The 21679-nt window shown below is 34.9% G+C and overlaps 1 protein-coding gene across 10 annotated transcripts in view; it reads right to left on the reverse strand.

Moving 5' to 3' along the window:
- The window catches only part of NAALADL2 (N-acetylated alpha-linked acidic dipeptidase like 2), a 439661-nt gene that overhangs the window by 89459 nt on the left and 328523 nt on the right, over positions 1-21679 (reverse strand). For all 10 annotated transcript variants that reach the window (XM_071566282.1, XM_071566279.1, XM_071566281.1 and 7 more), the window contains 3 exons: positions 15066-15158; positions 11038-11243; positions 9389-9508 (listed from right to left, as the gene is read on the reverse strand). In XM_071566282.1, the coding sequence (XP_071422383.1) occupies positions 9389-9508; positions 11038-11243; positions 15066-15158 (419 nt within the window). The remainder of the gene's footprint in view (positions 1-9388; positions 9509-11037; positions 11244-15065; positions 15159-21679) is intronic.

Below are 21679 nucleotides of genomic sequence, written 5' to 3' on the forward strand. Positions count from 1 at the left end.
AGCTCATTCAGCCTACCCTGCAGTTTGGATACTCTGGGCTCTGTTGTCTTGTGGGATCTGCAGACTTTACAAACCAAATAATTCAAGCTTTTTCTTCAATTCCCTGACAGGATGCCATAGCTCTTTAATAACTTCCATTTACAGACTTTGTGCAAACTTAAAAACTTAATGTTTACTTAGCAAGACTGACAAAATTACCCATATATTGTCTCCTCTAATTTTTATGATTTCCTATTAGTTACCCTGAAAAACTCTAGTCATGTGGTAAAAACTTACCCAAAATTCAGGTAATTTTTAAAAGGATCTAAGGAGAATCAAAAAGAAAACATGGGGGAGAATTAAAAAAATATTTTACAAAAGGAATTCAGATGAAGAGAGAAGGCATTGGATAAGTCATGCTGTTCTTGGATTAATTAAGCTCAAATTATTAAAACACCTCTGGTTCCAGGTTCACACACAGCTACTTTGGTTTTAAAGATATATTCCAAATAACCTTTCCTCTGAAGGGGCATTGAATCACTGGATAACCACGCAGGATAGCATTTTTAACATCAATATAAACGTATAACAAACATAAGTGAGACACTTATTTCTGTATTTGGTTTTTTTTTTCCTTATTAGGCTCACTGTAGGGTCACTTTGACTTTACATACATTCTTCTGACATTTCAGCTCAGTGTAAAATATTAGTTGAAGTGGCTCAAGTGATAATTTTTGGCAAAACCAGGATTTCAGAGACTTCACCTGCATTTCTGAGTTAATTTCAAACACCCAGTGTCACACTACCTTTGAGGCAGAGGTATCAGTTTTCTGAAGCTGATATTCAAAGTACAAAGTGAATAGTTTTCTTTTGTGTATAATGGCAACTTTTGTTCAACATGTAAAAAGGTGGTTGTAAAAAAGAATAAAGATCAACCATTGAAGAAAAGGAAAAGAAACACTGCTCTTTAACTGTGATGACTTCAATGAATGATAAAAATAATTCCAAATAGCACTGTGATAGAAGCCAAGTGCAGACCATTTGAGAAAGTTTTATAATGTAGACTGGAAGCTAAAACATGAGTGACTTATTTTTGCAGTAGAGCAAGAAGGAGCTGGATCAAGTGATTGCTTGTAAGTTCTTTTAAGTCTTGGTCTTGTATCATCAAAGGTGCTTTACATACTCCATTGTATGTACATTCTACCTAATCATACCATATGCTTCAAATCTAAAATAAAACTCTTATTTCCATTACAGGAAAAAAAACCCAAACAAACAAACCCCAAAATATCAAGTAAACTTCACATTTGTTTCATTTATAACAGTGATCCATTAATTTGCAGAGAAAAAAAGATTTTATGTGATTTTCCCCTTACCAATTCCCCAGAGCCCCAAAGAAGTATCTCCTGCAATATAATTGGTTCCAAAGCACCCTGAATTCTGAGCATTCAGTTCCATTTTAGCTGTGCAGGCAACAGTTTTAAAAGCTTACTTGAATGTATTTTGTAAATAAGATTTATGATACATTTGTGGTGTTTGGAGTTAATTAGATATTTTGAGTGACAACTGCAAATAAATACCTCAACTTGTTTCAAATAAAAATCTAATCATTACACAAAGCTTCATAAGAACACTAAATGCTTCAAACAAAAGGCAAACAATAAAATACAGCACACAAGTTTTTTTAAAACAATAATGAATTTAAGATCAAGTAAGATGTTCTGTGACTAGCATGAAAGACAGAAATTTTTAAACATCATGTACACTGGATACTTTCCCTATAACATTATATTCTCTTCTATTCATAAGTTATTACTTGGCAAAAAATGTTCCTCTCATTCCAGTGCCACCTTCAATGGATAAAACAACATGAAGCATTTTTGTATACATTTGTGTCTAAATTCCTACTTTACTATTAAATTTCAACCTCCATAATTTTTTGACAAAAGCATGACAAAAATTTGCTAAACTTACAGGATCTAAACAAGTACACTGACCACTTGCCCATTTCATGACAGAAATTTTAAAAGCCTTTTGAGTATTACTGAGATTTCAGAACAGACACTTATTAAATAACTTCAAGGTAGAAAATGTGAATATACTGAGAGTAAATTTTTCACAAAGTTTGGACATATCTTTTTGGATTTCAGATTGCATTTAACAGAATTAGTAGGTCATCTTGAACCTTTGGTTAGGCAGAATGTAGCAAACCTCATCCTTGACTGTCACAGATACTGGTAATATATTCTGTTTAGACACAGAATGCAACAATTTCCTAGGAGTGCTCAAAAGCCTTTGGAAAAAAAAATCAATAGTAATCAGATAAACTTGATCTGCAGCTTTTTAAAAATCTTCACAAGTAAAATTAAAAGTGATCATTCTCACGTTAGAAAAAAATTGAGCATGGTAAAACTGAGGAAGTTAGTTTCCAACTCAATCTTCGTTTTGGAGTTATTTTTAGAAGGCTCCCTCTTCATCTGCCAAATTATCTACTGAAGGTAGAACACTCAGCCTTCTTCAAGTAATTATACAATAACATATCTAATCAAGAGGATGATATGATACAAAGCAGAGAAGTTAGCAGCTCTCCTGAAGGTTGGAAGGCTCCTCTAAAAAGAAAACTTAAGCATTAAAGTCTTAAAATAGGAGGCTATGAAACAGGTTTTGAAATCCCTTTCAAGGCTGTCAAGAGACAAGGGTTTGAACTGTATGACCTTTCAGCTGCCAAAAGAAAGCATTTTGCAGAATCTTTAAGAAAACTATTTCCTGCATTTTGGCTCTTCCTGACATCAGACATTATCTGCTATAAATTTTTGCTCCGTTATATTCAGTGAAATCCCATTGTGTGTGCACTTAAAGACAGGAGTAGTAATACCATGGGAATTGTGGCTCTTTGACTCAATAAATAAAAATACATCTCAACTATATTGCTGATTAAAACCTCCATAATAATTTGGAAAATACAGAAGTTTATCTCATATATTCGATTGGCTTGAAATGATGTATGAAATTTCCTGGTAATTTCCATTCCCAGTTTATGGTGTCCTGGAAACCTCCCTTCCAGCCCTGTGGTTTGTTTTTCTTTTACACTGGACAAGACACCATCACATGCTGGTGATGAAGTGAACAGTTATAGTTATGCCTATAGAATAGACACAGAAATTCAATTAATAGCCTTAAAGTAATTAGATTTTTGTTTTCACATGTAGGAAGTTTAACTGCAACAACAGTGAAATTAGAGGGATACTTTGGATGACATATTTATGAAACCAAAATATAAAAATCACCATAATTTTCAGGTGATTTCTAAACCTCAACACTTGAACACACATAGAGTCCTCCATGAATGCACAACAAGGGCCCATGTTGGAGAGAACTTCCAACCTCAAAATCTCTCAGCATGGGCAGGAATTCCACTTTTCCCTACAGCCATTTCCCAGGGAGCTTGGCTCAAAATTTTCACCTCAGTCACTGGCTTGGCATCCTGCAGTGGTATTTTTTTTTTCCTCTTCTTGGGAGAAATAATTTAACAACAAAAAAAATAAACCACCTTCCCCAGTTTCTACAAACCTATTGCTCTTCCCATGCCTCTGACTTCTCAATATGTGACCTGGTTAGGACCTTATGAAAATACAATTTTACAGCAGAATTTCCCGGTAAATCTTTTCAAGTCCCAGTGCTTAATAAAATAAACATCTTCATGCTTGTCCAAAGAATAATCAATCACAACTACAAAGCATACTGAGATAGAGTGAGCAATGGTGTGTTAAAGAGCACTTTAAAGCTTCCCATTTGGAGAATATGAGGGCAGCACACTCAGACAGGCCATATCTGATACTTCTGGCAAGGTTAAATATCTATCACTTTACGTAAAATATGTCACCATTTTTATTTGTGACAAACAAATGGTCTGTTTTCATTACTCAGATGCATTTTTTCCAACATCAATCTGAAAACCAGGAAGTGTGTTGTGCTGCACAGAATTTTGATTCTTTTTCTGTCACATGGAGAAGCAAAGCACGTGGCTGCAACTGCTGTGGGCCAAAGGACTTAATGTAGGCTTAAGTCTCATTTAATTTTATACTAATGTCTTATTAATTCTGACTTAGAGGTGCTTTTTTTCTGGTTCTTTTACCATACACTTCATTTTTGCATATGCATTTTTTCCCATGCACTGTTGGTGTAGTACAGCTTATAGATATTAAATCAATTTAATTTCATTCAGCAACATATTTAATAATGATGAGGAAAAAACAGCAAGAGAAAATTTTCAATGATTTGTGTTTATGTAGAAAATTGAAAATATCCAGAGCTCTCAATCTCTCTTCTTTTGTAAGAACTAGAAGTTTACTTTTAAACTCTACATGAAAGGCTTTTCTATCACTAAGAAAATGTCTTTCTATTAACATGAAAAAAGTCAGTTCTGAAGGGAAATAATGAAGATGAAATTAAACAAAGGAATATTTAGACAGAACTGAAGTTAATTTCTCTAATACGGTAGTCTGGCTAAAGTCTCTGGAAAGAAAAAAAAACAATTCCCTTACATAATACAGCTCATTATATTAGACAGTTTTAAGCAGATTGGACAATAGAAACCTAGAACCAAAATCCATTTTGCAGCAGGAAAGGAATTACTGAACTCTTCCCTACTACGGTGCTACACTTAAAGATAATAAAATGTTCAGATTTATTCACTTTCGTCCATAAGGGCTATCAAAGTAGATATTTACATTTCAAAACAAGAAAACCTTTCTGAAAAAATACATCATTTATACCTCTAGCAGAAATCTATGTTGTACAGACAGGGAAGGACACAGAAGCAGAAAGTTTGATTCATTAGAAGCAAAGAATTTTTAGATCTCCACTAAGATCACAGCAGGAAAACTGGTCCACTTGCATCATTCCTTGCTAACAAACTCTTTTCCTCATGTTTAATAGCAACAGTATTTTCATAACATCAAAATTTATGAGTAGGTTTAAATGATTACTCACTGAATCAGCATTTATAAAAATTATTCAGATTGGAAGAAGAGTGCAAAAATATGTAACAGTGGACAAAACATCTCATCAAAAGAAAAGAAACAACAGAAGATGCAAACAACCTGCTGCAAATCAAATCCACCATTAAATGAAACTTTCCACACTGGAGATGCAGCATCTTAATTAATTTAATAGAGCTGGCAATGAAGTATTTTTTATATTAGCAGCATCCTTTTAACACAGTTATGAAATCCTACAGGAATTCACAGTATAAACTTCTGATTCTCAAGAGAGTTTTTTTTGTTTTCAACACAAGTATAAAAACTAATACCAGCAATCAAATATAACACTAAAAGGGCTAATAGGTAATGACTGAAAGCTCATGGGGAAGATGCAATCCTCTTTTATAAGGCACAAAACAAGCAATTCAAATATTAATGCTTTTTTTTCTCTTTTTTTACAACTACTGATATATGATGCTAGGAGACCCATTATTAATGCTGGCAGCATAAAAAAAAAAAGAAAAACACATAGAAATTGGAAGAAAAGAATCAATGCCGACATAAATGAAAGATTTTTTTCAAAAATCAAGAAGTAATGACAATAAGAAGCATCTATAGAGAACTTTACCTCTGGTTCTGATTCATAAAGGAAAAAGAGTTTTCTGTTAATAATACCAACTCTAAAAGTAAAGATGTTTTATGCCTTTTACTCCATCAGTAGAAAAAAATACTGATAAATAGCATGGACAAATACTTGGCAGTCATTTTTAATGTGCAACTCATTCATCAATAGATTTAAACACTCTTTTCTTTAGCAGACAAGAGCACTAAGGTTTGTTGGGCTCTGCAGTAATAACAGACCTGAAGAATGATTGGCAGTGGTCACACAATCAGTTAAAAGACATCAGAAAAGAATTCATGCTTCATAATAACTTTTTTTTACTTGTGAAATGTTAATTATAGAAAAAATCATTAATGGCCTTATTTACAGAGAATGAATACCAGCATCAAACAAACCCAATTTACCAATGACTGCCAACAAATGGTGATTCACCAACTGAGCAAGCAAATTAACAATCATTTTCCTTACAAAATAACAGTAGACAAAAATATAACTTGGCAGTATTTCCCTCTTGTTAATGTGGACACTAATTAGAATAGTTATATAAAAAAGATTTGAATTAAATATGTCAAGGTCTCAGAACTGTTTGAATTCCTCTTTGCTTAATTAATCCAAATATTTAAATTAGCTTCTCCATGTATTTTGGTGTTTCAACCAGAATCCCACTGAATCCCACAGATAGGCATATAAAATTATTATTTGCAGACTGCTTATGTAGCTGCCTTTTGAAACCTGCAGCTAATATGAAGATGTAATCCCTTTATACAAAACATCTTTAAGAAACGTGGTCTCTGTTAATTAGCCAAGCACTTATCCTATTCTCTAAGTGGCTGCCAGACCTCAGCAAGTAGACAACTTATTAGGTTTGTGATTCTTCTTTTCATTGCTAAATCTCGAATATTCAGACAAACCTCTTTTCAGCTAAAACTTCTTCTCTACTTTTCCCAGAAATTAAGGAAAAAAAAGTGTTTTGGAAGTTGCAGTGATTAGCAACTGTTCAAGATATTACTTTAGAAGAGAACAGAAAGCAAACAGTGCTGAGTGCACTGGCCCATCTTAGGCTGCCCACTCCACAGTTCTCTTCCAGCTGCATTCCTTGGAGCATCCGCAGAGTGCTTTACATTTAGTGTGATTTTTTGACTTGGATTTTCTTTCACACAACAATCTATAGTTTGTTTTCCCTACAATCCCAAAACAACCTTTTTACACCTTTTTTGTGTAACAAGGATTAATTTTCCCAAGGAATACATTCTCCCTCTGTTTCACTGAGATGGAGTGTCCACAGTTTTAGCACAACAGTGAGCACTGTCCTTAGGGCAAAAGGTGCAATTCAGTCTCCCTTTCCTCAAAACAGTGTTGTAACACTGTTAGCTGTAGAAAAAAAATAATGCAAGACAGTGTCTTTTGTTGTGGTCTAAAAATGGAATATGAATTTTACCACTGAATTCAAAAGTACAGTGCAGTATCTTCCATGTATCCACAAATTATGGAAAACTCCTAACAAGACAGGCTATTTTCTCTTTTAACTTTAAAATGGATTGATATTATTAACTTTACATCCTTGTTCCACCTTTTTTTTCCCCCTGTTATAACAATTTCAGAAAATTATTACAAATTAAAATTATCCTTGTGTCCCACTGGAATGTTTAAGCCCTTCTTTGCAACCTGCACCTGGTAACAAGAATCTCATGTGAATAGACTCACAATTTCTTCAAGATGAAAACAAGCTCCAAACAGTCACAGCTTACCCCCTTTGCACTACCATAATTTTGAGGTAATCTGTAATTACATTGTCTTCTTGGCAAGTGCTGGAAGCAATATCAATATTCTTTATAAGCAGATCAGTCTTCCAGAGAAAATCTTCCAGACATGTGGCAAATTGTGAGCCCTCATGGGAACAAATGAAGATCTGTGCTGGGCTGCTCCATCACTGTCAATATTCTTGACATGATTTCAGAAATCCAGCCAGATTGGGAAGCAATAATTCCTACAAATCTTTTTAATGTCACAAACTGTATGACAGATGCATTAATTACAAATAACAATATCCTGCAGAAAGTAAAACCATACAGATTGCCTAACAGGCATTTTATCCTTTACTTTTTAACATGGGGCTTCTGAGTAAACATGCACAGTGGATACACTCTCAGTATTCAAGAACCAGAAGTGAGATGAAAGGTGTTTAGTGGAACAAAAAAAAAGTAGTTCTAGTCATGTTTTACTGTCTGTAACCTTATGAAGAGGTGCAAGGCAGGACTGCTAAGGGAGGCTGTGGCCATATTGCTGAACAGGGCACCATGGGCTATTCCAGGAATTACTGAATATTCAAACAGCACAGAATACACCACAGAAATAAAGTGGAAGTGAAAAAGAGATTTCCTTTGCTTTCTCTCCAAAAGAGAGTCCATGAATGCAACACTCATACTAATATGGCTTTTATTGGAATGAAAGAAATGAACTTAATATAGTGATAAATAGATACTAAAGAATCTGCTCCACAGTTTAGCTTTCAGATTACTGCCATGGATCGTGTTGTGAAATCAAAGAAAGAAAATGAGACAAAACCAAAAAGCTCAAGGACCTGATGTAATAAATTTGCTTCCTTAAGTGACAAACACTTGTTTTAATGAACATAAGACTGCAAACACCAATAGGTTAGCAAAAGGCTAGCAACCATTCAGGATAGTATTGTTGCAAACACAATAGCTAAAACTGATAATGAAATTTGAATTGACATATCCATAAGACCTGCAGACTCACATATATAATGTTATAAATAATTTTGCAACAATGGCAGCTGTTTTTCCCCCCTGAATTGATGTTGTATCACATTTTTCACAATACATACAAAGAATAAAGCAGATTTGTTTCATGAGGAAATTACAACCTAATCACTGGACAAGAAGTAGTTAAAACTTGCTGAGAAGCAATTTACTTGATATCATTTTGCTAACTTAGTTGCCAAGCCAGATCAGTCTTGAACTGAGTTTAATTCAAGATGCTACTCTGAGGAGTGTTTAGTATCAAATGCTTCAGAGCAAGTCAAAGAAACATAAGAATAACCTAATGAGTATTAGCTTGGCAAACATGAAAAATCCTAAAAAGCAAAATTTATGAAGGTTGAATTGAACTGTATTTTATACACATTACTTTAAACTGATTTTGTCATTTAGTATGTGCCTCATACTGTTTTCAATTCATGGAAAATATTAATAAATTCAGCAACCTTAGAAACAGCAGTAAGGTCATTATATTTTCATTTAAAGCCTACGTGCACTTACACCAGTGTAACTGTGGAATATTCTGACTCCAGACAAGCCACAGGGGCATCACTGAGCACTGAACATGACATACTTACTTTAGACAGTATTTATTATAGTAATAGTAATACTCTCCCTGTGTGTCATGTTACACCTGCTAAATATACAGGTTTAAATGCAAATTGAGAAAGGGTCTGGAAAGATCTGATTAGGAAGAGAAAGATGTGCTTTGTGCTAAATAATAACAAATATGTTACTTTAAAGCTGTTAAAAAGTAAAAAAAGCTATAGGGCATGCAAGTATGGTGAGACTTGGACAAAACAAGCAGGTGAAACAAGTTATCCCTTCCAACCTCTTAATACATTATTTTTAAAATAAAATTTAACCTGCTTATTTAAGTAAAAACAATTAAGCTGTATCTGTGAGGTTAAAACTCTTAAACAAAACACCTCCACCAACAGGTATCTTAAACAAACTGTCATCCAGGGGGTTAACCATGTAACCTTCAAAAACAATGTGTGAAACCAAATATTTTATTCCCATACCTCTGCTGCCAGTTGTTGAAGAGATGGGGATGCAACAGGGTGTAAAGTTGAGTTGCCCCTGACTGGATCATGAAGGCTGACATAAGCCACAGCATTTCTTTGAAGAACTCTCTTGAGATCCTACAACCCAAGCAGAACAATGGTTACTGCTATACATCATTATAATTAAGGCTTGTTATGTTCTTTCAGTTCCTTCTAGGGAAAAACTGCACCCTCTGTTTCTGTCCTCTGTGATTGCCTAAGTAATACTTCACTACTACTTACAATATGCTGTTAGGAACTTCAAAGGATATCTTAGTGCTATTTCTCTATATAGCAGAAGTTTTAATTCCATTTCACACATCATCTCAACAAAATGCAAACAGGTCTGGGAGGAATTAAAAATGACTACACTTGTAAGGCAAAAAATGAAAACATTACACACTGTGAAACAGTGTGATGGCCTCTTAAACTTATGCCTGACAGAAGACAAACTTCAAAAGCAATCATTATCAACACTTAAATGGACTTAAATTTTCAGAGACCAAATTCATATTTGAATTGCATAACTTTCCCAGTGTTTTCATTTTATTATTTTTCAGACTATAAAAATACCATGTACAAACTGTTTCAATTATTATCTCTTTTTTAAAAAGATCCCCTTTGCCTTTTCAGTAATGAGTTCCTCTTTGCATGAAGTGGCTCTTTATATTGAACAGAAGGGGTGTAACGCAATTACATCTGATGTAAAGCTGACTTGAAGTGGAACTAAACAAATTTTGCTTCTAGCCTGGATCTTTTCAATTTGATTTTTTCACCCCCTCTTGTTTTTGAAGAATAATGATGTTGGAAGTATGAAATTTCAATGAGGGCTGGCTGCTTCTTATGCAATATAAAAAGCAATTAACTCTTTATTTTGTCTACTGTTTTAATTCATAAAACCACAGAATCATTAATGTTGGAAAAGCAGCCATGAAACTCTCTGCCAGATATCCCTTTAATTTATGAACTGAAGTCCACTGTAACCATATATTATCATCAATACCCTGTTAAGGGTTTTTTTTCAAGAAGCTGATTTCTGTTCTTTTGAAAATAAGACCCCAAGGAATTGTCTGTGTCAGATTTTATCTAACACCTTTGCACAAATTTGTGAGAAGTGAATCAGCACTAGTCACTGAGGCACTGCAATGATTATGTGATTAATGGAAACCATAGCATGGTTCTCTCCTTTTCATTCAGTGTGCTCTTGATTCACTTCTCCCAACACTAAGCCTTACAATTAAAACTGAATAAATGTTGAACTCTTGAGAAGGACAAAAAGCCCTCTAATCTGTTCCTGGGCCTATGTCATTTTTTGAGGTTTTTCTCCCTCCACCAAATCCTGGCAATGCCCTTTTACAATGCTCTGCTGAATTAGGGAGGGAAATCAGCTCTCAAAGGTGCTGTATATGCAACCTTCGCAGCTACGGAAACATCTTCCCATCTCATTATACACAGGAACGTCCTCAAATATGTATTCTCTGCATTTGCTGTGTAGAACATGAATGAACAGAGACAGACCTCACAGATCAGTTAGTGAACCACGATTTCCATGTGGTAATTTCATGTTGTTTTCATGCTTTTGACAAAGGCAATAGTTATTGGAATGACTCCTTCTAAAATGATGTTACCTCAGCCCACTCGTATGACCCAACGTTCCCAAAGGCTGTTCCTCCCCACGAGCAGAAAACAATGGTTCTGTCAGGTCTCCAGCCCCTCTTAACCTTCAGTGTCAAGGCTTGTACCAGTGCTGTGATGACAGCAGTGCTACTGGCCCATCCTTGTCCCCCATAAGTGTTCAAGCTGCTGTGATGGCTCCCAATGATGACGTATCTGTCTGAAATGCGAAAAAAAGAAGACAGACAAGAACCTTATTTCTTCTGGATCCTAGCATTAAAACAATTCTGAATAGCTCTAAAAAATGAACTGTGTTAGTAGTCTGTAATGTCATTAATACAACACAAAGCTGTCAACAAAAATTTATATGATGACATGCAAGACAGTCATACAACATATATACATAAAACTGGGAGTACTACTTAAAAATGAACTAGTAAATAAATATATATGTACTTTCCTAATTAAATCCCTGTGCCCTTGCCTTCATTGTTTGCTTATAGCTCTCCTTACAGATCTGATGTCTACCCATTTTATAGCAGGACCTCATCATATAGACAATGTAACATTTCCATGCTCACATTAGAGTGTTACGAAAATACACAAATAAGTAGGAATCAATCTTCAATATACATTAGTATCCAAAAAAAGGAAAACAAAAGGTGTGGTAGTACAACAGGAAACAAAAAGAAAATACATAAAGTATTAGTACTCCCTCACCTGGAAGACTGTGTTCAGTGCTCACCACCCTATCTCAAAAAAGACATGGCTGAAACAGCAGCTGGGTACCAGAACGGTTATAGATCAGGACTTAGACTTCCATGTAGGGAGACATTAAAATACCTGGACTGCAGGTTTAGAGAGGAGACATGACAGAGGAATAGAGATAATGAATGATACAGAAACGATAAGTCAGACCTCGTAGCTTTGTTAATGCTGGAAGAAAGTATTCCATAGAATGAAAAGCAAGAAATTTCAACCTGAAATAAAGAACACGCCCCTACGGTTATCCACAAACCCTCCCACACACACACACTTTTCTTTCAGAGAAATCAAATTAAATCTTCATCTCTGAAGGCATTATATATAATCCATATACAAACCACAAGGGGGAAAACCCCCCTTATTTTATTTCAAAAATGATGATGTGCTAAGAAATAGCATGAATGAAAAGTGTGACTGAGGTCTGTCCAAGAAGTCAAAGCAGTTATTCTGAATGACTCCTTAATCTATCAGACCTTCTGTGTGAGATGAATTCACAGCCAAACCTCTCTGAAGGATTGTTCACTGATTTTGTTCAGATATTTAGTAAAGTCTTTCTGGTCAAGATCTAGACTTTTAAAGGTTTCTTTTGCTATTTCAGGATAGCAAGAGAGAACAGAATAGCTATCAAGTGATGCCAGATTCACAGCAATCTCTGGGTGTTGTTTGGGTTCCAAAAAGTGCAAAAAGTTTTTGTTTTCTTCCTTTATCCATAGAAATTCACTTTTGCTGTCAGTACACCAGAATGTACCAACACATAGGTGGTAAAATGCAATTTTATATTTGCTTATAAAATTATATATCTACTCCTCAGTATTTTTACAGTGACTGTTGCCTAGAAAGAATTTCAATGGAACATCAACATAGTTTGGTTATAAACCCATTCTCTATCAAACTGGACTTTTACCAGCTCAACAAAATACAGGGGCATGTTGTTTTATAAGGAATCAAAAATGCTTCACAAACGGCAGATCTATTATTTGCCCATAACAAAACATTTTCAGTCAATTGCTTGGGAAGTGTGTAGGTATGTAAATGAGAATTTCTCTAAAAATAAATATGCTAAGTGTAAGTCTAAGTGTACATGACAATTTAATGCAACAAAATGCAATCTCACTCAAGTAATTTTGCAACCTGTGTGCTGCACCATGAAATACTTAATTATAGGTTGCACTGACAGTGAAAAACCAGAGGATCCTTCAACTCACTTAATGATATGAATTTAGAATGGAAATTTATGGCCTTACAGCCTTCTAGGTCATTAAAAGAAGTGCCACTAAGACCAGAGGGATCAGATAGGATCAATGCTTGCCCCATATTATGTGAAGAGGAAAGAGACACAGAAATAATGTAGGATATTTTGATGGAGAAGAAGTTACAAGCAGCAGCTTACTGTAGGAGAAGCCAGCTGAATGAACGGGGCAAAACATTACAGCTGGTGCCTCCTGTGAAATTCTCCCTCTTTGCACATCTCTCCTTCTTGAATAGGGGCAACACACTGAAGTGAACAACTACAGGAAAAGCACAAGAGAAAGGATGGTCATACTTGCAGAGGCAGCAACTGCCTCTTCTAAGAATCACGTGGTAAAAAAAAAGAAAGGACTAGAGATAGAGGAGAAAATAGGCATCAGGTATTTCTGGAGGTGATAACACAGGGTAGTGTTCAGGGTAGCAATGGGCTGGACAAGAGGGATTTATCATTAAAAAAAGGTGTCTCTATACTGCCCTATCTTGTTATACCTCCCATTTTCAACCATGTCCAGTAGAGCTATAAAACCAGTGTCATAAAACCAGTTTTTCAGGTTTTGAAATGCTACCAACTATCACATTTCATCTTCTCCTAAATCTTCTAATGCCTTGGTTAGAATTCAGATGCTCTTTCTTACTCCTCAGATCAAACATCAGCTTAGCTCACCAATACCTAGATGTGTTTGTGTGTGCCTTTAGCTTGTGCCTACCTTAGCAGACAGTTGCTATGACCCTTGCCCAGCCAGACATCTACAGGACAAGCTGTTGCCATCTGGGTAGTGCTATTTACTTCCCCTGATTATATATCCTTTAATTCTTAAAGTTCAGCATATATTGACAAACCTTTATAAAGTAGCTTCTTAATAAGAATGTAATAATGAGCTTAAATATTCAGGTATAGAGAAGACAAAGGATTTATTAAACAGAAACTAATGTATGCTTTTTATTATTTGTCTTGCTTCTGTTTCACAATTCAAGTGACAGAATGTCTAAACATGGCAGTTTCTGCTCTTCAAATTCCATGGCAGCTATTTGCAAAACATTAGCAATATTGGACTGGTAACTTCAAATTCATGAAGGAAATTAAATCCTTTATTAAAATTACATTCCCTCTGCTAATTGTTTTCCACATTGTTTAAAAAAAAAATCTGGTGAGAAGTATTCACTGGTGAATTCACAGTATTCTGGTGAGAAGCTTTCAGCACACACAAAACGGAGTCGTTATTTCACTAACAGAAATAAAAATTTTCTCCACCTCCTTCATTCCACCACTTAAAATATGAAAAGACTGGCCCACCTCCTGAGTCACTGTAATTAAATTTGCATCCTTTCCTCAGAACCTGATCAAAGAGTATTAAGGAAAGTGTGATGGTGTTTTGATGATGATTATCTGTACAGTAGGAATTGTCTACAATGCTGTGCACTGTATGTAACCAGCAACAGTGTCAACTCATACTGCAGAAACCCTTCACCTTTTAGGCCAATTCACTTACAGAAAGAATAATCTCATTCTTGTGACATCTTCATAGGATCTTCATTCCTACAATATCCTGATTATCATGTTATCCATGTACAGCATCAGAGGAGGGAGGGGGGTTGTGCTTTATGTCCCAGTTGCACTTAGAATCTTATTGTTTAATTATTAGATATAGAGAACAGTAATTATTATTCATAGAACTGTACAAAACTAGCTTAAGGCACAACTGTAATACAAAGTAGAGCTGCAGCAAGTGTTAAAACCATACTAAAATTAAAACCATAACATAGTTACTTGGTATAAACTACTAGTACTCTCCATGGTCTATGTGTAATGCCTGATGCCCATGTAAAAACATGCTCATTGTAACTACAATCCCCCTGAGCTCATTCTCTCTTTAACCCTTAAGTTCTGCCATGAAACAAATCACAAAATTACTATAATAAAGGATTTCTCCTTCCACTGCATTGTCTGGCAAAACAGCATCCTCATCCCACCTGTGACTCTCAGCCATCACGAAAAAAAAATTGATATAAATGATAAAGGGGTACTTACCAGGAAATACAGCTCCTTTTAAATATCCAATAACATTAGAAATTGTCTTATAAGTTGTGACTGATTGGATATTCAGACTGATTATTTTTTTTCCTGTTAAAAGATTAAAAAAAGAGTTAAACTTGTTTATCCAGCCAAGAAATCCATAGACAGCAGATACAAATTCTGCACATTTATAAAAAGAGGAAAAAAAGAAAAAAAAGGATACTGAAGAAGAACCACAGATTGAAAAATAAATATTACACTATTTCTTTAGACCCACTTTAGCAGTGTGGTTCAAAGCTGGAATCTCAAAAGAGATCTCTACTTGTTGAGTTAAAAGATCATTGAATTTACTCAATAAATGCTGCCAGAATACAACAGAAAAAGAAAAGTTGAAAGAGTAGGATTTACATAATTCTGTGATAACAAAATTTGTGTTAATCTTTATAGATTTCTTCACCCAGGTCAATCTATTAGTAACACTCACAAAAGTATGCCTGGTTTTTATTACACTTTTTTGTGAAGAAACACTCCAATGTTAAATCAGATGGGAACAGTTAAACCCCTCCATTACTACCCACTTTGGCAGCACAGCCTTTGGTGCCACACTTCTGAATTTATGCCAACACAAGCCAGGTTTTCTTGCTTTGCTGGTATCAGCTGAGGAAATGATGCAAATACAAAGGCAGAACAATTTTAAAACTGAGTAAAACATAAGGGACTTGCCAGTACTGCTATGCCAGTTGAGACTGTGGCACCAAATAAAGCCAGAGAAAAGTAAATGCCTGAGTTAAAATAGCTGAAAAAATGAGCTGTCCTCTGCCCTGCAGGGGGGGACAGTAACCACACAAACTCCTCCAGTTTGTGACAATGGAAACCAACCAACCAAGGGGAGCTGCTGATACCATCCAAATGTTTCATTTGCATTATAACAGACTGCACTGACATTCATCTCATCGAAAGGTCATAACTTCTATCTGAGAAAAATGAAAATGTCCTCAGCTATTCTAAGTGAAAAGGTAGCAGTTGTGTGACAATAACCCCTGTGTTGCTCCAGACCTTCAGGAAGGTTCTTTTCCCTCCGAGGATCCACAACCCCCATGACAGACCTTGGTCTGAGGGCATGTCTGGGGCAGAATTCCTTCCATGTCCATACCCATCCCAACTGCACCAGACCAAAATTAAAATATTCCAACTTTGCTTTCAATCTCCCAGGCTATTATCCTCCCACAGATCTGTTCCTAACAGTTCAGTCCCAGGCTTAGTTTCCTGAGATGTGGGAAACATGAAAGTGGGGTATTTACACCAACATGTAAAATAAAATGTATTGCATTGTTACAATAGTGTTCTCCAAGGTTCAGTCGCTGGTACTTCCTACAGTAAATTTCCTTGAAAATTCTCTTAAAATCAAATCTAATATATATTAATTCACTAGTATTCATTTACATTTGAAAAAAGCAAACAAACTTCTAGGATATTTGTTTTAAAAAATGTAGCAGCAATATTTATTCTATTTTTTCCTCAGGCCAAACCCCTGTTATCAATATATGTGTCTTCTATATGACAGTTCTGGTTTTGCTTGAATGTAACAGGAAAGTAAATGCAAGTCAAGAAAGTTAATTAAAAATAAACCACAGCACATGACTTTGCAACAGTCAATCACAGCCAGTTAATATTTTGATTTCTCACATAATTCACTTTGCCCTTCTGACATAAGTTACTGTAAGGTTTATTATTACCATGTGATAAGCAATCATGTTTGTTCTATGAATCCACAGATAATACTTTAGAAATTTTTAAAAAGTATTAAAAAAAAAAAGAAATCCAAAGGGTTCCTGAAAGGTCTTTTAAAACGATGGGGCAAGAGCTCAAGCCATCCATGTTGAGTAAGCAAATTTAATTTAATCTAAACTATGTAAGGTACTTCTTGCTGCTGTTTCTCACCTACAACCATTCTAGAGCCAACTCATTCTTCTATAAAAAAGGTTTCAAATTCAAAACTGATTTTCTTTCCTTTTCTTACAACACTTTAGATGTATGTTTCTTTAGGCCCCATTTCAGACAAAAGAAGATTAATCCTTTCAAAGACACTCAACTTCACTGTTTTTTCTTAATCAACATCAGCTGTCCAGTCCTCAACCAACAATGAAGAAAGAGAAAATTAATTTCTGGCAATAGACATATTCTAGAATCAGATATTACAGTTAATAGTCATGTAACACAGTAGTCAGCTTAAAGTGACTTGGGCTTAAAGGCTTAATATACCAGATGAAAAGGCTGAAAGTATTCTTTGGAGTACACCACAGAAGCAAAACTTAATCCCCTTTAAACAGTTCTGACAACAAAACTCTCTTCCTTACGCTATAATTTAAAGATCTTGACAACTTCTCTTTTTTTTTTTTTTCTCCCCCTGTATTCTCTGGAAAAGTATGAGGAGATTTTAGCTTAACATTATTCAGGATAAACTATGAGTTTATGTATTCTGAAAGCTACTTCTGAACTAGAACAAAAATGTATTTATTGTTATTTTTTATTTATTTCTTGATTTGGAATCTGTAAATTGTCTCATACCAAATTACTACCTTCTCCTTTCCCATTTGCACAGTTATGTTTAGAAATTCATGGCTATTTCCCATGCATTTGACTGACAATTTCAGTACTCTAGATAAGAAAACATAAATCTACTTTCAGGAGTTATGTTAAAAAAATACCATGAGTGATGTTTTGTTTCTTGTTTTTTTCACTTAACCTTATCCCAAACTCATATGAACACAGAGGAGTATAAGTCTAAGATTCATTTTCAAACATATTGGTTAAACTCTTGAATCCTGATCAGGATAAACACCTATAATGAGATATTTTTCTGAGCATTACTTTGAGTACTGGCCTTTAAAAAGTATCTTTAGGGACTTGGATTCAAAAATTGAACTAATTTGGTAAGATTTTTGCTACTCATTTACAAAAATTTCCTGACATCACATTTAACTGCAGTATAAAAGCATCAAGGACTAAACTCCAGCCTCTAAATAGCTCCTGGATCATAAACCCAGAAGTTATTCCAGAAGACTGTAGAAATAAGGAACATTGAATAACTTCGAGTAATGCAGTTTTTAACATACCTCCTGTTGAAATCAACACAAACTATATCTAAATAAACAGACATCAGTCTGAAATCACAGTCAAATTAAAGATTTCAAACATCACCAAACATCCCTGGCCATGTAACTTAGGGGGCACCAACTGAGCTTAAATCGTCAGGGTAAACCTACACTCAGATTTCTTGTCCCAGTCATTCAAAAACCTTACATCAGGCTCTAATCACTTTTTGACCATACACTACCAAGCTTTTCAGACACCCCTGAAGGATAATGATTCCTTTAATAATGAAAGCTACAGTTTTCACAAAGTTAATTGCCCCAAGGTTTTAAAGTAGTATCAAATACCACAGTCCATGATGGTAAAATAAGAACTAACTGCACTCAGTGTGGAAACACTGTAAGCTACGTATATAAACAGTAAACAAATTCATCATAGTTTTCCTATATTATATTGGTGATACTGTAAAAAATAATATGGCCTGGTATGGAGTTTTTGAATGCCCTTTTAAATACACAGGCATGAAAATAAACATTAAAACATATATAACAGCAGATTTTACTGTAGTTTGAAACAAATGCTTCCTTTTCACTAGACATTTTCTAGGCTAACTCAGTAAAAATTCTAAACTACTACTACCATCTTAGACTGCCTAGTTAATGGGCTTTTAAAATCTCACTGAACTGTGAAAAATATATGTCAGTTAGTTCTCAGTGTTTCATCATGTCAATTTGAGTGCAAAACCTTATCTACTACATATTTTATGTCAGTTTTGTCGGTTTTCAATTAAGTTCAAACACAGAACTCTAAATGAAGAAATGTAATCATCATAAGCTTTATGTAACATCAGAACTTACAACCTAATGACATACTTAAAAAAGTGAATAAACAGAAAATAGTATACACCTAATGATTTAAATAATCTCTGAAAAAACGTGTGACACTATCAAACTGCACATACAGAAATCAATACTGCATCTGTGCAAGGTCCAGTATTGTTGACTTATAAAATTATCTGTGCAGAAATGTGTCAAAATCCTAGACAGAGTTCCTGTAACAAAGAGCCTTTAGTGATTGGGGGTTTTTTATTTGTTTGTGGGGTTCTTTTGTGTGTAAACAGTGCTCTATCAAGATACAGTCTCTGTGAAATCTGGTGTCCCTGATAATTTTCTCTACTAGATTTCCATTTCGTTAACCATGTTGTCTACTAACAACATATTCCTTTTTTCAAATAGGTATTCATAGATCTGTAGTCTCCAAACCCTATATTAGCCTGAAGTTTAATGAATGAACTTTTTGCTATTTGGTTATCTTTTCCAACCTACAATGAAGAGTCCAGAAATAGAACTATTCAGATGAAGAGCTTCTGAAAATAAGTGATGTCTACAATAAAGTCCTTTAAGAAGGCTCTAAACTGGGATGGCCTAAATGGGATACAGAATAAATGTGCCACAGTCAGTATCAGAGAGAGCTGAGCTTGCTTCATATGGTATAGCTGAATTTCACACTATTTTTACAGATTCTTTACCTTCTCTGCAACAATCAAAACCAAAGCATCACAGAGAAAAATAATGGCACAGAACAGAATTCTGAAAATATACCTCAATCATTTAAAATTCTGCTAGAAAAAATCTGGAGGGTTCAGGTGGGAGTAGAGAGAAGATGTATAAAAATGCTTCATAGTATTCATGCTTAATTCTTTTAATCACTTTCTGTTTAAAAAAAGAAACAGTATTTAAAGCAATCACAAAAAGGAAATCCAAGAGTACTGGTATATATGTCTAAGTTTTCATACACAGTATGTCTGAATTATATCAGACTTCCCTATTTATTATGTACTTCTTTGAAAAGCCAGTAAGAGATATCTGCAGAACATTGTTACATTCTCCTGTTCCATACAATGGCTTCCAATTTTGTAGATACAGTAACATGCACTGCCACACAATATGCTGCCACCTTTCTTCATTTGCTTTCTTGGATTCATGTTTATCATAGTCCAAATACCCAGAAATTATGGCAGTGTTTGCATATTGGTATCACGGCCTGAGTTTATTAAATATGGGGCCCTTTCTTTTCTCTGACAGGTGGCCAACTGTGAAGGAGAAACACATATAACAACATCCCAAGGCCGCAGCCTAGGAGGAGGAGATACATACCCTTTATCTTTACATGTCCTTCTTCTGACTGAAAACAAGCTTAATTTGCACTAGTGCAGCAGTTGGCAAAGAATTTTGTCTTGAATGATGATCACATAAATATGGAAACTCATCCAATTATTGCCTTTGTATAATTAATGATTCAAATTTCACATGCTCAGAGTTGACTAAAAACTTGGTATAATAAACATCTGACATGTAGAAATTGATAAATAGATTTTCAAAGTATTATAAAAATTCTTCTTTATGTTATGCTACAAACCTTTTCAGTAACTCACTTCTGGTTATCTGATCCACTCGCCTTTTTTCGTAGAGGGGTGGATTTGTTTGCAGCCTAAAATGCAGTCTTGCATTGCAGTCACTATGATAATTCAGTGTTGATCAAAGACTGTACTTTTTAGGCTAAAAAAGGTTATAAAAGATCAAAAGATTCTACCTTAAAAGCATTTAGATCTGAGTAATTTTACTGGTTGTATAAGAATGCTGTGAGTCTTTGTACACTTGGCTCTTTTACATAGTGTTTGATACCATTCAATTTACTTAAACTATTCATGCATTGACTTTACTATTTTATATGTTAAAATACAACAAGAAATTACTAGGTCACAGCAAAGGGATGAAGAGCTCATAAGAAATGGGACCTTCTGTGTATATTAACCCCACTGATATTTTCTGAAATAACACACCCATAATAATCTTGGTTGATTTATATGAGGAGAGAAATAGGATCGGATTTCAACATCAGTTGTCTAAAGAATCTTAGAAGCCTTTAGGTGAGATCTCTGCATGAGTGATCCTTTAAGTGAGATCAATGCACTGCCTGCATTGTCCTTCCTGTCACTTGGGTTTGATTGCTCAGGTGTGTCAGGTCACCAGCTGGTCATCCAGTCCTTATCTCCAAGAGTGACCAACAACACAAATGGGGAGAAGAACAGAACAGAATGATGCCACAGACACCTGAACACTGATCAATTGTGAAATCCTAGATCGTTCTCATCTTCTGTCTTCTCAGATAGGAGTCAGATGAGTATGAAAACTGACACTTAAAACCAAAGAGAAAAATTACACACATATCACTCATGTTTTTAACTACCAGGCTTCCAGGTTTTCCATTTACCAACAAAGCATATAGTTATTAGTCGGAAAAAAGAAGTTTTAAATTTAATCCCACTAGACAGATTTACATTGAAGACTCAAGAGATTAATTGAAAAGGAATGATTTTCATCTGACCCAAATCCACCAACCAGAGGGTAACTTACCAGACAAGGACAGTTCACAGCAACACATCAGGATTCCCTTCATTTTTGTTTATAGGAGTGCTTTTGTTTTACAACCACCTTCACAATGTTCTAACAAATATCCTAGTACTATCCTATTAA

The sequence above is a fragment of the Pithys albifrons genome, chromosome 11 (genome assembly GCF_047495875.1).
Source record: "Pithys albifrons albifrons isolate INPA30051 chromosome 11, PitAlb_v1, whole genome shotgun sequence".
Lineage (NCBI taxonomy): Eukaryota > Metazoa > Chordata > Aves > Passeriformes > Thamnophilidae > Pithys > Pithys albifrons.